This window comes from Pituophis catenifer, unplaced genomic scaffold (assembly GCF_029215685.1).
Source record: "Pituophis catenifer annectens isolate HBS135680 unplaced genomic scaffold, rPitCat1.0.hap2 SCAF_3, whole genome shotgun sequence".
In the NCBI taxonomy this organism is placed as follows: Eukaryota; Metazoa; Chordata; class Lepidosauria; order Squamata; family Colubridae; genus Pituophis; species Pituophis catenifer.
The window spans coordinates 108,439,510-108,456,150 of record NW_027256883.1 but is presented as its reverse complement, the minus strand read 5'-3'; the positions used below and the strand labels follow the sequence as shown (position 1 = coordinate 108,456,150).

Below are 16,641 nucleotides of genomic sequence, written 5' to 3'. Positions count from 1 at the left end.
ATGACCATCCTCTCATTTATGCCCGTGCAGCTTTCTTAACAACCATGTCACTCATTTCACAACTGCTTCTCTTCACCATGGTGACAAGATAGGGCAAAAACGTAAAATGTGAGGACAGTCGTAAGTTCGAGGACTGGTCAAAAGTGCGAGGACCAGTCAAAAATAACTTTTTCAGCCCTCTGAGTAGTCCATATGCATAAAAGGATACAGCAATAGAGAGGGATGAAGGAAGGGAAGGGAAATTAGAGTAGGAGGGAGGGTAAGAGAGGGAGGAAGAGAGGAGGAGAAGGAGAAAGGAAGAGGAAGTAGGGAGGAGAAGAAGAGGGGGAGGAAGAGAAAGTAAGAAGGAAATAGAGAGGTGGTAGGTTTGAGGAGAAAGATTGCTGTACAATAAAAAAGATGAAAGGGAAGAAAGCCAACCCCAAACAAATATAAAGATATTAAGATAAAGAATGAATTGTTAAACTTTAAAGAATAAAAGAGAACAAATATGAAGAAATAACAATAATTAGAAACACACATACAAACATACAATGTATTTTCTTTGAACAGAGTATTTGGCCAGTTCACAAATTTAAACAGTGTTTAGTCATTTCAATTAAATTTACAATTTCTATATTTCCTTTTTGCCATATTTATTCCTCATCTATTTTTGTAAAAAACCAATATTACCCTTCATCCTCATCTCTAATCTTAATCAAATTCAATTTTTCCCTTCTATTCTATATTATACCCCTTCCCATTGTCATCTATTTTTATATCCATCCTCACATTGGTTAATTATGTAATATTAGTTGTTTAATATAAATTCAACATTTTAATATAAATCAATTAGTTATATAACTACCTTTTTTGTATATTAATCAATATGAACATGAATATTCCAATTATTTCCATGCAATCCAATTTCTTACAAATCCATTAATTATATTTACCAATAATAATAAAGCAAATAATTTCCCCCATATATTCCTCCAAACCACAACTTAACCATTTCTGCTTTCAGAAATATACAATTAATAGTATCTCAATTATTACAATTCCCTAGTTAAATAGAGCTTTTTTTCTTTTGTGTTTTAAAATCCTGAACTCTCCTCTTTTTCCCTAAATTTCCCATTGTTTGCACCTACCTTTTTTGGTGAGGAAAAAGAAAAGAATTCTGCCTGCCTAATTTTCCAACCTTGCAGCAACAGCAAAGCAGTTTCAGTTTCGTTTCTCAGCATAGTTAGGGGAAAAAAAATCAGCACTCTTTGCAAGGAAGCAGAAGAGCCCTGAGCAAAACAGCTGAGACAAATCAGTTGAGAGCCGGGAGGCTAATTAGCCTATGCTGAAGCTCCGTGGGCCAATAAAATTACAAAAAAACCACCGAACTCTTTGTTAAATTGCTGGCTCCCCCGCCCCTCGCCCACCACTATTTAATGGCAATAAATAGTGGTGCGGAGGGGCGGGGCAAGCCAGCAATTTAACAAAGGGTTCGGCTGCACCACTGGCTCTAGGGCGGCCCTTTGAAGCCCCGCGGCAAGAATTTGAAGTTTTTTTTTCCTCTAGCCATCGGAGGCAGCAATAGATGGGGAGTGGGCGGGGTAAGCGAACGGCCGGCAATCCAACAGAGCAGAGAGGGAGGGTGAGTGAAGGCGTGGAAGCTGCTTTCTCCATCCTGCTCTCTTGCGTCCAGAGCCCACGTGGATCTCAGGCAGCGGAACTCAGGCTAGGGAAGGGGTGGGCAATTGTGGCTCTTTTACAACCTGTGGCCTTCAACTCCCAGAATTCCTGAGACAGCCAAATTGTCTCAGGAATTCTGGAAGTTGAAGTCCACAGGTTGTAAAAGAGCTACAATTGCCTACCCCTGGCTACAGTAGACTGGCGCCATGCGGGTGGGAGGCGAGGGGCGGGCAAGCCAGCAATTTAACAAAGGGTTCGGCCGAACCCCCTAGAAGCCCCAGAATCCCACCACTGTGTAGGCCCCTCTTGATCTTGAGGCCCTAGGCTGAAGCCTAGTTAGCCTATAGGAAAATCCAGCCCTGCTCTTTACCATGCTTTGATTTCTTAGAGTATTTGAGATCCTGGATGCCCTTAATAGATGCTTCAAGCTATTCCTGAGTCCCTAGATGGGATGCTTCATGTCCTTCCTCTTTGAAGCTATTTACAGCTATTTCAAGCCATTTTTGGCATCTTGTTTGTATGTTTCAGGACCTTTTCCAAGTTTTTCAGGGATTGTTGAAGCCATTTCCCCAGAAGTGGTAGGGGTTCTTCAGAAAATGAAAAGCTTTCTAAGGATCCTTAAAGCCATTGTAATATATTTTCCACAGGTCCTTCAGAACATTGCTTCTTCAGGTTCTCTATTGATTTTTCAAACCATCTCTTCCTTAGAGTTCTTGTAATCTCTACAGTGGACTTCTGTAGATCCTGAATTCCTTTAATAGAGGCTTCAAGCCATTCCTGAGTATCTAGTTGTGGTGTTTTAGGTCCTTCCTCCTCACGATTTTTTATAGATATTTTGAGCCATTTTTTTGGCATCTTGTTTAGATACATCAGGGCCTTCCTCTTGCAGGTTTTTCAAGGATTGCAGGTTTTCGAAGCCATTTTTCAAGAACTGGTCTAGGTTCTCCAGAAAGTGACAGGCTTTCTAAGGATCCTTGAAGTCATTCTAATATATTCACCACAGATCCTTCAGGACATTGCTTCTTGAGGTTCTCTATTGGTTTTTCAAGCCATCCCTTTTTTCGGCTTCCTCGAAACTCTGACCTGGACTTTTGTAGATGTTGAATGCCTATAATAGATGCTTCAAGCCATCCCTGCACATCTAAATCACAGGTTTCTGGCCCTTCTTCTTCAAGATGATTTATCGATGCTTCTAGCCAACCGTTCACATCCCCCCTGGATGCCTCAGCACATTCCTGCGGGAGGTTGGTGGTGGATGCTTTAAGCCATTCTGGCAGGGTGTACAGTTCAGAGGAATCCTCTTTCAGGATTTTCAGCGATTGCTGAAGCCACCTCAGTATATTTGGCCCGGATTCCTTAGATGTTTTGATTTTGAGGCTGTCTACTGAAGCCTTAAGCCATTTGTTATTTAATTGATACCCCACCATTTGAGGCTTCATTTTGTCTTGAGCTTCTGTCTTGTTTTCCGCAGTGTCTGCACTTGTTTGGCAGACACTCACAGAGCTTCTTTTGCATTCACTACTGCTATGTCTCTGGTCCATCTGCTCTCTGCCTATCAATAAGGTGCAGCAGCCCTTCCTCAGTTGTGTCTCTCTGGAAAAAATCAGAATGTTAGCTGTAAATCTAGACCAACAACAAAGTATTGTTAGTTAAAAATGATGGGAATGGCTTTGATGTCAGGAAACTCTCACTCTGAAGGTATATAAATATTGTTGGGCCGTGGTGGTGAAAGTTGAAAGATCTCTCCTATACATATCTTCCCATTCACTTCCATGAGATTAACTCCTAGATTTCTATATGTAAAAGTATAATGAACCCATAATTCATTAATTTCTTTCTAAAGTAAGGAGAATGTCAGGTTTTTCCAAGCTTATTTCTCCAGCGTATTTCTGCACCTTGCAGCTGAGACTCTCATTCTCTCGTCTGAGTTTGTCCAGCTGCCCAGACTCATCTGAACTATTTTTTCTGTAAAATATCAAGAGCAGAGTGCGATTAACCCCCTTAGGTTTTTTTTTATTTTATTTTATTTGATTATTTGGGTTTTTTTAAACTTGTTTAAAATTAAAACTAATTAAACTAATTAAAATAGCTAAGAAAGAAAGGAAGAGAAAGGCAGGGTTGCTATCTAAAATTTTCTCACCTGCTCAGCTTTTCTTCATACTCTTCGCAGAGTTCCTCTTTTTCTTTGGCCAATTGGAGTGTCTTATTTATAAGCTCCTGAATTTTTAACTCCAGCTCCTCTTTTTCTGCCAACAGTTTTGACATTTCCATTGTCTTTCTGCAAATTATGAAGACCAGAGAGAAATTAGCCCCCTTAGGGGTTTTTAACTTGAATTATCAACCTTTTTATTCAATTTCAACACGTTAAAAATACCTCTGTGTGTGTGTGTGTGTGTGTGTGTGTGTGTGAATACACAGGAAATAATGCTTTAACCATTTATTTTTCTTTTTTTTATACATTCTACGAAAGGCACAAACAAATTCAAAATGATTTTCAAAAGCAAAGTAAAGTTATGGATGTAGAATAACTACAACTTCTCACAAATGCCTGTCAACATATCTCAACAAGTTGCTTCCTCAGTGATTAAGGCAGTACCTTAATCACTGAGGAATAGCATCCAACTGTTGCTATTCCCACCTTATTTCCCAAGCTTTACTAGAATATAATTTTCATCACTTGTTTGATAAAATGGCCAGTCCCATTGCCAATGTAGAAATTATGAATGTTGTATTGAAAGTATGAACTTAATAGGATTATGCAAAGATTTTGAAGGGAAACAATAATAAGGATATAATAAATAATGCTAGGATATGATATACTGGTATACTAGATTCTGTAACCATTAGGTTCTTGTAATACACATATGCCTTTGTATTTGTATCACATATATTATGCCTTTATATTTGTATCTCCTGTAACAAACATATTCTGTTATTAGGCCTGTAATGTATCTGGTATTTGTCAAACATATGTCCCTACCATTTGACCTGAACCCATATTAATCTTCTCCCTGTTTCTTTCTTGTGCCATCTAAGAGCATGGTACTATCTCAGTCTTAATTTATGTTGATCTGGATAGACTCCTACTTTCCAGGGCCAGGAGGCCTAAGTGGCCAATTGAGTAAACAAAGAAATGCTCAAGATGACTAATTGGGAAGTTTCTATTCCCCCTTGCAGGGCAACAAGGAATGCACTGGCCTGGATTGGGAGGCCAGAGTTGGGTACTAAGCTGACGTATCTGAGGGTATAAAAGGACGCCATACCTTCCCCAAGGTGTGGCTATCTCCTCGCATGCATTGTATCTGTATGTTCTGGACATAGTTCCACCCAGTATTTTGTTTTTGGCCATAAATAAAATCTGTTTTTTTGCAAGCCTCGTCTTGAGTCTCTCTCTTTGGCATTCTGGTGACTCAAGTGTATTTTGGGACCTTACATTTCGATGAACTATGCCAAGACTTACATATAACTCTGATCCCTCGCTCTCTTCAGATCTACTTCCAGTCTTTCAGTTTTTGTCTGAACAATCTAGAGAAGCCAAAATACATCACAAATCAGGAATATATTTCCTTTTTTTTTTTTAAGTTTTTATTAATAATAAAAAGAAAACAACAAAACCAACATAAATACATTGAAGCAACATACAAAACAAACACACATCAATTCAGTCCAATGACTGACTCTTAGAAGATATTTACAACGGTGGGTTATTTTTCATATTTCTATTTGTATCAATATTTACAGTCACCTATTTACTTAGTTGTATATATACATATATAATTGACTCCTTATTTACTTCTATGCATTTCTATTGAATACTCGAAAATCATCTTTATATTCCTATTTTTGCCTCCAGCCAGCTGTACCATCTTTGCCATACTAAATAGTAATCAGTATCATCTTTCTCTTGTATTTCTTTTGTGAGCTTATCCAATTCTGCACATTCTGTGATTTTAGCTATTATTTTGTCTTCTGTGGGTAACTGTTCAGATTTCCAATGTTGGGCAAAGAGTATACGTGCTGCTGTGAGGATATGGATGATCAAATATTTTATTTCTTTGGTATATTGTGTTGTGATTATTCCCAATAAAAAGGTTTCCGGCCTCATTTCCAGTTTTTGTTTCGTGATTTCTTCAATCATTGTTTTAATTTGTTGCCAGTATTGTTTTGCCCTTCAGCATAGCCACCAGAGATGATAATATGTCCCTTTCTGTGATTTGCATTTCCAACAAATCGGAGATGTATTTGGGAACATCTTGGCTAGGCGCGCCGGGGGGAGGTGCCATCGGTAGAACATTTTGTAAAGGTTTTCCTTGTAGGGTATAGACAATGTCATCTTGTAATTTATCTTCCACAGATTCTCCCACTTATCCAATTCAATAGTATATCCTATATTTTTGGCCCATATTATCATATTCTCTTTAACAACCTCCTCTTCTAATTTGTATTTTAATAGGTACTTATAAATTTTGGTAATCATTTTCTCATCTGTACTTTGTAATATTTTATCCAATTCATTTGGTTCATTTTGGAATCCGAATTGTGCCCGATCAATTTTATATCTTGATTCTATTTGCATGTATGGCCACCAATCAATGTCTATACCCTGATTTTGTAATTCTTGTCTTGTTTGTAATTTTCCTTCACTGTTCAATAATTCTTTGTAAGTCCTCATTTTCTCTATATCCATGGCGTTGGGATATATTAGTGCTTCCATTGTCGATAGCCATCGTGGGATCTTAGTATAGTGTTTCCTAATCTCTTGCCATGATTTGTACAATGATTCTCTGATAATGTGTTGCTGAAAGTATCTGTGATGCTTGTCCTTTCCCTCCCACAGAAAGGCGTGCCATCCGCGTTGTAAATCAAAGCCTTCTAGTGATAGCATTCTTTTATTCTTAAGGTCTATCCAGTCCCTTATCCAGTTCAGCAACGCTGCTTTATAGTATAACTCCCAGTCCGGTAGGCCTAAACCTCCTTTTTCCCGAATGTCTTGCATACATTTTATTTTGATTCTGGCCCTTTTCCCATTCCAAATAAATTTTGTTATTATTTTATTAAGGTCCTTAAAAAAGTTCTTTCCTGGCCAGATTGGGGTTACTTGAAAGAGGTAGAGTAATCTAGGCAGTATGTTCATTTTTATGGATGCAATTTTCCCTAGGAATGACAGTTGTAATTTGTTCCACATTTCCAGGTCTTTTCTAATTTGTTTCATTAATTTATTATAATTGTCTTCTCTAATTGTTATTGCTTTAGCAGTAAGCCAGATTCCTAGATATTTTATTCTCTTTACAATTTGTATTCCTAATTTGTCTTCTAGTATTGTCTCTTGTACCTTTGTCAAATTCTTTGTTAATATTTTAGTTTTTTGTTTGTTAATTTTAAGCCCTGCGACTCTTCCATATTCCTCTATCTTCGCTAAAAGTTTGGTTCCTGTTATTTCCGGTTGCTCCATTATAAATACCACGTCGTCAGCAAAGGCTTGCGATTTGTACTTGTTGCAATATTTTCAGGATCAGACTCAATAAATTTAGCAAGAGTTAAAGGTTTAAATATATCTTCTTTTATTTACATTAGGCATTCTATATTCACTGAATATTCACAGATAGAAGCGAGCAAATGGGTGCATACAGCTCCTTATATATACAATGGGTGGAGCTAGATATGGGAGTGGTGAATTATGAATACATTAAGAAGTGAAGAATAAGTTAACCCCTGATACCCCGTTCATATACTATTTACACATTAGAGAATAAGGCATTTACATCTGACAAATCCCCCTCTAAATGCCGATTCGTTATGCAACACCAATTACATTCAGATTCAGGACAGTACAAAATATACAACTTAGAAGTTAAGTATTTATGCTGCTTAGAAGGTAAAGGTTTTGTCAATATGTCAGCTAATTGTTCTGAAGTTTCACAATGCACTGCTTTAATAAATCCATCCTGAGATAATTGTCTCACATGTTTAAATTTTATATCTATGTGTCTGGACCTTTGTCCAATGGCGTCAGATCTAGATATTTCAATAGCTGCCTTATTGTCTTCATGCATAATAAAAGGCAAAGCAGGTTTTTTCCAAACATCTGAAATCAAATCATTAAACCATACAAGGTTACTTGCAGCTTTAGATAAACAAACATATTCTGCTTCTGTCGTTGAAGTGGCCACTGATTCTTGTTTACCAGTGTACCAGTAAACTGGACAGTCATTTAAGAGGAATATATAACCAGATGTGCTTTTTCTACATGAGGTGTCTCCAGCCCAGTCCGCATCTGCGTAACATGTAAGCTTTGGTTCTTTATTATCGTTAGGTTCCAACATTAAACAAAAGTCTAGTGTATTTTTCAGATATCTTAATATTCTTTTAACAGCTTCCCAGTAGTACATTGTTGGCTTGCTGACATGTCTGGATAATAAATTGAGGGGTAAAGCGATATCTGGTCTTGTCCAATTAGATATATAAAGAAGTGAACCTATGACTGATCTATAAAATGTGTTATCTTTAAATTCAGGAGATGATTCATCAGCATTTCTTAGAAAATCAGTCTGCATAGGAGTATCACAAGGTTTGGCATCACTTAGATTGCATTTGTTTAAGAGCTCTATGATCTTATCTCTCTGAGTAAGTTTGAATCCTCTTTTAGTCTTATTAATTTGAACACCAAGATATTTGTTTACTTTGCCTAAAGATTTCAATGAGAAATGTTCACTTAGCTTAGTCACAAAAGTTTCTCTTCTCTCTTTATGTTTTCCTATGTATAAAATGTCATCCACATAGATCAATACAAATTCTATGTAATCATCACCCTTTTTGACAAAGAAACAGTTATCAGCAGTGGTGGCATTAAAGTCCATGGTTTTAAGTACTTTTACTAAACAATCATACCATCGTTTACCAGATTGTTTTAACCCGTATAAACTCTTGTTTAACAACCAAGTCTCATTCTTGTTTGTGTATTGACTGTGAGGTGCTCTTACATATATTTCCTTATCTAGTTTTGCGTGTAGATACGCAGTCTGTATGTCATATTGGAATACATCGAGATTGAGTGCTGATGCTACCACTAGAGCTGTTTTGACACTCTCAGTTCTTACTGTGGGGGAATACGTGTCAGTATAGTCCTCCGGATATTTCTGTGCATAACCTTGTGCAACTAGTCTAGCTTTGTATAGGGTATTGCCTCCCTCTAAGTTCTTAATTTTATATATCCACCTGGTACCAATAATTGTTTTATCTTTTGGTGCAACTGCAGGTGTAAATACATTTAATCCTTGTAAGCTTTCCATCTCTTTTTTCATTGCTAATTCCCATTTTTCCTTTTCTTTACGAGGGAGCTTTAACACTTCCTCATATGTATTAGGTGTCGTTGACTCACCATCCATATGCATTATATAATCCTTGTATTTATTAGGCATCTGATTTCTGGTGTTTCTAATTGTTTTTTCAGGTTTACTATTGTTATCATGCAAATATCTTGCTTCCTTTTTTGTTAGTGTGTCTGTCTTTATTTTGTGTTGGCTATTTATCCATGTTTTGGTTTTGGTTTTATATTTGTTGATATTTTGCTTTTCTATAGTCCCTTTCTCTTGAGATTTTGTATCTTTGTTGTTACTTGGAAATATTTCATTAAGATGTATTTTAGACCAGTTGGCCTGTTCATAGAACACAGCTGTTCTGGAGACTATAAATTTGTTATTATTATCAATGAATCTGTACCCTTTAGTGCCTGTCTCATATCCCATAAATCTGAGTCTTCTGGACACGTTCTCTCCCTTTCTTCTTAATTGCTTAGGTATGTGTACGTCTGCAGTGACTCCGAATATGTGCATGTGTGCCAATTTTGGTTTCCTATTATACATCACTTCATATGGTGTCTTATTTACAATGCTGGACCAGGTTCTATTCTGTGTGTAATTGGAATAATGTAGGGCTTCTGACCAGAATTGTTTGCTTAAACCAGCATCTTCCAATGTGCATCTAATCATGGTTTGTAATGTTGAGTTCTTTCTCTCTGCAATCCCGTTCTGGAACGCAGAAAATGGACTAGATGTGTAATGTAACATTCCTCTGTCCTTTAACCATTGGGAGAATTCTTTAGACATGAATTCACATCCCCTATCTGTCATGATTTGTTTTATTTTGATATTGTGTTGTGTTTCTATGCGTTTATAAAATTCTTTAAATTTTTGAAAGGTTTCATCTTTGTGTTTTAATGTATAAACAAATCCATAGCGGCTATAATCGTCTACTATGGTCAAGAAGTAACGTTTTCTATAGGTGATTGATGGAGTTAGTGGACCAACTAAGTCCATGTGTACTAAATCAAAAATTTTGTTGGTTGATCTAGTAGATTTTCTTGGCCTGGGGCTGGTTTTTAGTTTTGTGGATTTACATACTGAGCATTCCAAATAGTTTTCACAATTTTTTATTTTAACACCTTCTGCGTGTTCAGTCATTTTTTGTACTACAGGAAAACTGGCATGTCCTAACTTCCTATGTAAGATGTGAGCACACTCATCATGAATTGGCTTACCTATTTTTGGTTTTTTTTCATTGTGTGCATCTTTGTGATCATGAGATATTTTACATTCATCATTGTCACTGTTGCTAATGTTTCCATCATCTACTTCAATACAATCTTCCATATTTGAATCAATGTTATGCAACCATTTTTCCTTTGTTATCAGATAAGGTAGGCCTCCTTTAATCATCACAGTGCCTATATCTATTTTATTTTTCTCCAAAGTCGCCTTTCCTTTAGAAAAAACAATGTTAATATCAGAATCTCTACTTAGTTTTATGGCACTTAGTATGTTATGAGGTATTTCAGGTATTAGCAATACCCCCTCTATTTTTCCTAGACCAGGCAAGGTTACATTCCCTCTACCTAATACTTGAACCTTTTCTTGGTTAGCTACCTTTATTACAAATTTATCTTCTACAAATGAAGACAATATATTTTTGTTATTAGTGGTGTGATTAGTTGCTCCAGAATCAATAAGCCAATTATTGTTCTCATTCTGCTGTATGTTAGTGTTGTCTTGTTTATTTAATCCATTCAGTGAACCAGATTTTCTATCCTTTGAATTATCTCTGCCCCCTCTATTCTCTTTGTAATTTGGTGGGCTTCTATATCTATGTCTATCCATGGAAGACTGTCTATAATTGTATTTGTTTCTATATTCAGACCTATGTCTTTCTTTTGAAGTTTTGGGGCAATCTCTTCTATTGTGTTCCCTGGATCCACAGTTATGACATTTAAATGTTTCATTATATTTTTCTTGGAAAGCTACTTTCCTATATGGTTTGTGTTCTATGTGTTTGTTAGAACGATCCCTTCTTGAATTGTCTTCTGCTATTAATTTATTGGATAGACTTTCTATGGATAAGTATCCTAGATTGATTGTGTCTAAATGTGACATATAATTGTCCCATGATGGATCAAGTGAGTTGATAATAACACTTTTCATTGTTTGGTCTGAAATCACCTCCCCCCTTAAATGCAGTTCAGCTCTTATTTTGTTTAAAGATATTAAGTGCTCACTTATGGAAACCCCTGGTTTTATCCTAGATGAAAAGAAATCTTTAGACATCCTTGTGGTGGTAGCTACACTGTCACTGTGAAACAAATTGAACATGCATTGAATAATTTCTGAAACAGTCAGATTTTGCTTAATGCTGTGATACATTGCAGGAGATACACTAGATATTAATAAGAAAAATGCTCTATGGTGTAAACAGTCTATTTTTAGAGTCCAAGGTCTTTTTGGGGGACTAGTGATAAAAAACAGTAAGTTTTCCTTCATAAAGACAACCTGGAGCTGCTGATACCATTCTTGTAAATTAATGCCATCTATCCTTAGCTTTGGGAAGTCACTGGGTAAATTTCCGACATTATTAGGTCCATTACTTACAACCTGAGATAGTCCGTGGTCTCGTAAATGCAGAAAGTCACAAAACGGCGTGGGGATGCTCGCAACGAGCCTGCATGGTCTTCTCGTCAATTCATGTCTTCCCGGACTGTCTGCGTAGTCTTGCGCATGCGCGTTGTTCATTTCTTCCCTGGAGTCATCGTGAGAGGTTCTCCTCGTTGCGGCTCGCTCGTTCTGCTCCTCCTCAGATGAATCGGTCTCTGGCTCGATCTTGGGAGTCCTGACGATGGCGGCTGCTCTTCCTCTTCTTTTGAGTGCGTTGGTGTTTGCTTCGGTCTGTGGCGTGGGGCGGTATCGGCAGGGCTCTCTGGGTTCGGGCGTCGGCGCTCTCGTAGTCAGGATGGGAGCGGGCAGGTCTTGAGGCATTGGCTTGCTCGTTCGCTTCTTCGTTAGCTTTTTAGTAATTCTTAGTTTTGGCCCAAATGCAGCAAAAAGCGTTTTCATTGCTGATTTTATTTGATTGTTTGTTGAATCATCTTCACTTTCTGATTCTGATTCTTCTGAGGTGTTTGAATCTTCTTTTTCGTTTTCGTTGTCTGATAATGTTTTTCGCGCCAGAAATTTTGAATTGAGTTTTCTGATTGGCTCTGCTTCGCTCACCCTGGAGGTCTGTTGAAACCAAGATGGCTGCCATTCAAAATTTCGCGCGGGATCACCGTTTTTCTTCTTCACAACAATTTTTTCTGCAGTCATATCACTCACTATTTTTGGGTCTTTTGATTTTTCATTAGTGATGTACTTCTCTCTCGCTGCTCCGCTGTTCTTCAGCATATCTTGGAGGTTCGCGATGAGGCTTTCATCATTCTTCTGGCTCTTCAATAGTTTTAATATCTCTGACCTGAGTTCGTTATTCTCTATTTCGATTTCCTCCTGATCATCATTTTCATCTATTATTTCTTCGTCTTCAGTGGTGTATTCTTCGGATTCTCTCGAAATCGCGTTTGTGGATTCGTTGATTATTTCTTGTTCTGTTTCCATTTCTTTGCTGTATGCCCTGGTGTTGGGCCTATCTTTCTTAGACATTTTTAAGTATTTATTGAGTCAATTAACCATCCTCTGCTACCAGCTTGTTGCAATATTTTCAGGATCAGACTCAATAAATTTAGCAAGAGTTAAAGGTTTAAATATATCTTCTTTTATTTACATTAGGCATTCTATATTCACTGAATATTCACAGATAGAAGCGAGCAAATGGGTGCATACAGCTCCTTATATATACAATGGGTGGAGCTAGATATGGGAGTGGTGAATTATGAATACATTAAGAAGTGAAGAATAAGTTAACCCCTGATACCCCGTTCATATACTATTTACACATTAGAGAATAAGGCATTTACATCTGACAGTACTCTTCTTTCCGTGTTCTCAAACCTTTTATTTCGGCATCTTTCCTGACTTCATTTAGTAATATTTCCAATGAAATTATGAACAATAGTGGGGATAAAGGGCAACCCTGTCTCACACCCTTTTGTATATCCAGATTTTCAGTCATATCTCCATTAATCATAATTTTGGCCGTTTGGAGGGAATATACTCTTCTAATCATATGTAAAAATTTAGCACCAAAGTCCATGGTTTCTAGTTGCAATATGAGGAAGTTCCAATTTAGATTATCAAAGGCCTTTTGTGCGTCTAAGAAGATTAAGGCTACTTGTTTGTCGATTCTTTTCTCGTAATATTCCAAGACGTTGATAATTGTTCTTATGTTGTTTTTGATCTGTCTTCTTGGAACAAAACCGTTCTGATCTGTATGTATGTATTTGTGAATAATTGTTTTCAGTCTTTGCGTTATAACCAACATGAAGAGTTTATAATCTACATTGAGCAATGAGATCGGCCTATAATTTTTAACTTGTGTAGGGTCTGTGTCTTCTTTAGGGATAAGTGTAATAATGGTTTCAGTCCAGGATTTGGGAATTTCTGCTTCTAACAGTGCATCATTGAGGACTTGGAGTAACAGTTCATCGATTGCGTTTTGACAGTTTTTATAAAACTCCGTTGGTATTCCATCCGGGCCTGGGACCTTGTTGTTTTTTTGCTTTTTCCTTGCTTCCACCAGCTCAGACATCGTAATTGGTCTATTTAATGCTTCTCTGTGGGACTCCTCTAATTTTGTAATGTTTGTTTTACATAAGTATTCCTTAATGTCTTCATCCCGAATCTCTTCTTCCTTGTAAGGATTTTGAAAAAAATCTTTGACTATACGTTTTTTGTCTAGGTTGTTATGGTATATTTGTCCTGTTTCATCCTGCAATTGAAATATTGTTCTCCTTTCTTTTTCTTTTTTCAATTTATACGCTAACCAGCGCCCCGTTTTGTTTGCATGCTCAAAATGTTTCTGTTTTGCTAATTTGATTTTCTGTGCGATTTCTGTCTGGGTAATCAGATTGATTTTATGTTTAGTAAGGTTTAATTTCTCTTTTATTGTTTTGTCCTGGGGCTCCTTCTGCAATTCTAATTCATATATTCTAAGTTCTTCTAACAACTTATTCCTTGACTGTCGTTTTTCTTTATTTTTTTTTGCCATATACGCAATTGTAAGACCTCTTATGTATGCTTTAATTGTGTCCCAAAGGTTTTGAAGCGATGTCTGTTCTTTAGTGTTTATTTGTAGGAACATTTTAACCTCTTTCTCAATCATCTGTATATATTCCTTATCTTTTATTATTCCGGTATCCATCATCCACCTCCTTTGCTTTCGATGTCCTTTCCATATTATTTCAATGGGGTTATGATCTGCCCAGGTATTCGCTGCTATTTCGATATTTTTTACCTCCTCTCTGAGGTCTGCAGTCATCCAGGCCATGTCGATCCTAGACCATGACTGGTGTGGGTTCGAATAATATGTATACTGTTTCGTTTGCATGTTTGCCTCTCTCCATACATCATGTAGGTGTAGTTCGTTGATCATATCTTTGAAAGGTTCCGGTAGAGTTTTCTTTCTGGTTTTACTTTGTTTATTACTCCAATAGTCTTTCTCTATGTCCATGATTGCGTTGAAATCTCCTACCATACAGATAGTTTCGTATTCCAGGTCTTTAATTATATTGTGTAGCTTTTTAAAAAAAACATTTTGGTTTCCGTTGGGTGCATATATGGATATTAATAATATTGTTTTGGATCCTGTTTGTATTTCTATTATTAAGAAACGTCCTTCTGTGTCTGCATATATTTGTTTTGTTTTTAGGTATTTCTTGACATATATTACGACTCCTCTCTTTTTTTGGTCTCCTAGAGCTGCATATAGTCTTCCTAATCTTTGGTTGTCCAATAGTTTTTGATGCTGTCTTTTGATGTGTACCTCTTGGAGTGTTATAATATCTATTTCTAGCTTTTGAAGTTTTGTAAATGTCTGTTTTCTTTTAGCTGGTGAGTTAAGTCCGTTTATATTGATTGAAATGAGTTTTAGCTCTTTTTCCATCTCTCTTTATTTATCTATCCGTTGTTTGCAGTCTTTTTGTGTTTCTAGTGATCATTTGCGTCTTTTCCCTCGCTCCCTCTCTCTCCGTTCTTTCTTTTTCCAATCTTCTCCCCTCTTCTTGGTCTCTTTCTTCTTTCTCTGTCCGCTGTTCCTCTTGCCTCTTAAGTTCCTCTTCTTTTCTGCTCTCCTGCTCCTCCTCCAGCACGAAGTGTTGGTCAAAGAAATCCTGTGCTTTTCCTACGCTATCGATTCTGTATTTTTTGTCTTCCCAGGAGATTAGTAGACCCTCCGGTATTAGCCAGCGGAACTTTATTTTAAATTTATTCAACTGTGCCGTTAAAAAGTTGTAGTTCCTTCTTTAGTCCCTTGTCCTTTTTGGTATCTGTTTGAGGGTTAAGATTTCTTTTCCTTTATACATAGCTGTATCCTCTCTCATCTTCCTATAGATCTCTTCTTTTAAAGATTTTTTTGTGAATCTGATGTGTATTTCTTTTGGTAACTTATTTCTCCGGGCGTAGTTCGTGTGAACTCTATAGATTTCGTCTATTCCACTTCGTATCTCTTCCTTGTCCCTCTGGGTCACTTCTGAAAGTATCTCGGTCATGATTTCTCCTAGATCCTCCTCCTTTTGCTCTTCTACGTTTTGAAACCTTAAGTAGAAGGATGCCTTCTCCATCTCAAGATATGATACCGTGTCCTCTAAATCCTTATTTGTGGCCGCTTGGTTGTATTCCATCTTCTCCATTCTCTTATTTGTATGTTCTATTCTCTCCTCCACCTTATAAATCCTCTGTTCATTTTCCTCTATTTTATGTTGTATCTTTCCTATCTTCTCATCCATGTTCCTAATATTATCCTTTATCTCTCCCACATCCATCCTAAGTTCCTCATGATTTTTCCTTGTCTCCTCATGGTTGTAGGCCATGGTCTCTTGCATTTTATTCATTCCTTCCTGGATCATTGTTAGTACGGAGTGTATGTTTTGCATACTAAGGGTGCGAGTTGCTTTATCTTTTTCCGTGGTTTCAACTGTTTTTTGTTGTGCTGGGGAGGCCATGAGTATCATCTGGCTTGATGGTATTTTCTTACTTAACTTAGAGATTGTTGTTGAACTTGTAGTTGCCATTTGTATTTCTTTTATTATCTTCTCCCAGAATCTCATATACTGATTACTATTTGGGCTGTTCTATTTCTTTTAGTATTTATGTTTGGTGGCTTTCAGTAATCCCAGTAATCCCAGTAATCCCAGGGAGATAAGTAACCAAATGAGTTCCCTTGTCACACTATCACTGTCTATATATAAATTTATCTATAAGTTCTATTTTTCACTTTTCAATATTTTACAGAGTTTTCCAATTCATGATGGCTATCTGGCCTATATTACTCTCTAAGCATGGGGTGAAATATAAGGGGAGGGAGTGAGGGAAAAGTCTAATACTTCAGCAATTCATCAGTTAGCTATCCTTATAATTAATTACTTACTATCTAATTTGAATTTATTATTAATTATTATTTATCAAATCAATTACTCTTAATTTCTATCCTAGATTCAATTAATCTATCTAATATAATTTTCCAAACCTAAACATACAAAACAATATAATATTTAACTACCGAGGTAAA

At 36.8% G+C, this 16,641-nt stretch overlaps 1 protein-coding gene across 1 annotated transcript; it reads right to left on the bottom strand.

Moving 5' to 3' along the window:
• Positions 1–3,488: 3,488 nt before the first annotated feature.
• On the bottom strand, positions 3,489–15,943 carry LOC139315021 (chromosome partition protein Smc-like). The gene is made up of 4 exons (XM_070941044.1): positions 15,548–15,943; positions 5,123–5,187; positions 3,803–3,940; positions 3,489–3,627 (listed from the first exon to the last, which is right to left on the bottom strand). The coding sequence occupies exons 1-4, from the start codon at positions 15,941–15,943 to the stop codon at positions 3,489–3,491; spliced, it is 738 nt and encodes a 245-aa protein (XP_070797145.1).
• Between the last annotated feature and the right edge of the window lie 698 nt (positions 15,944–16,641).

Excerpts from the sequence above, each read along its gene's own strand:
- LOC139315021 (XM_070941044.1), bottom strand. The coding sequence starts at position 15,943 with ATGGCCTACAACCATGAGGAGACAAGGAAAAATCATGAGGAACTTAGG. Across the intron at positions 5,188-15,547 it reads GAATAGACGAAATCTATAGA|ATTGTTCAGACAAAAACTGA; the intron begins GTTCACACGAAC and ends TGGCTTCTCTAG. Across the intron at positions 3,941-5,122 it reads GCGAGGGATCAGAGTTATAT|AAAGACAATGGAAATGTCAA; the intron begins GTAAGTCTTGGC and ends CATAATTTGCAG.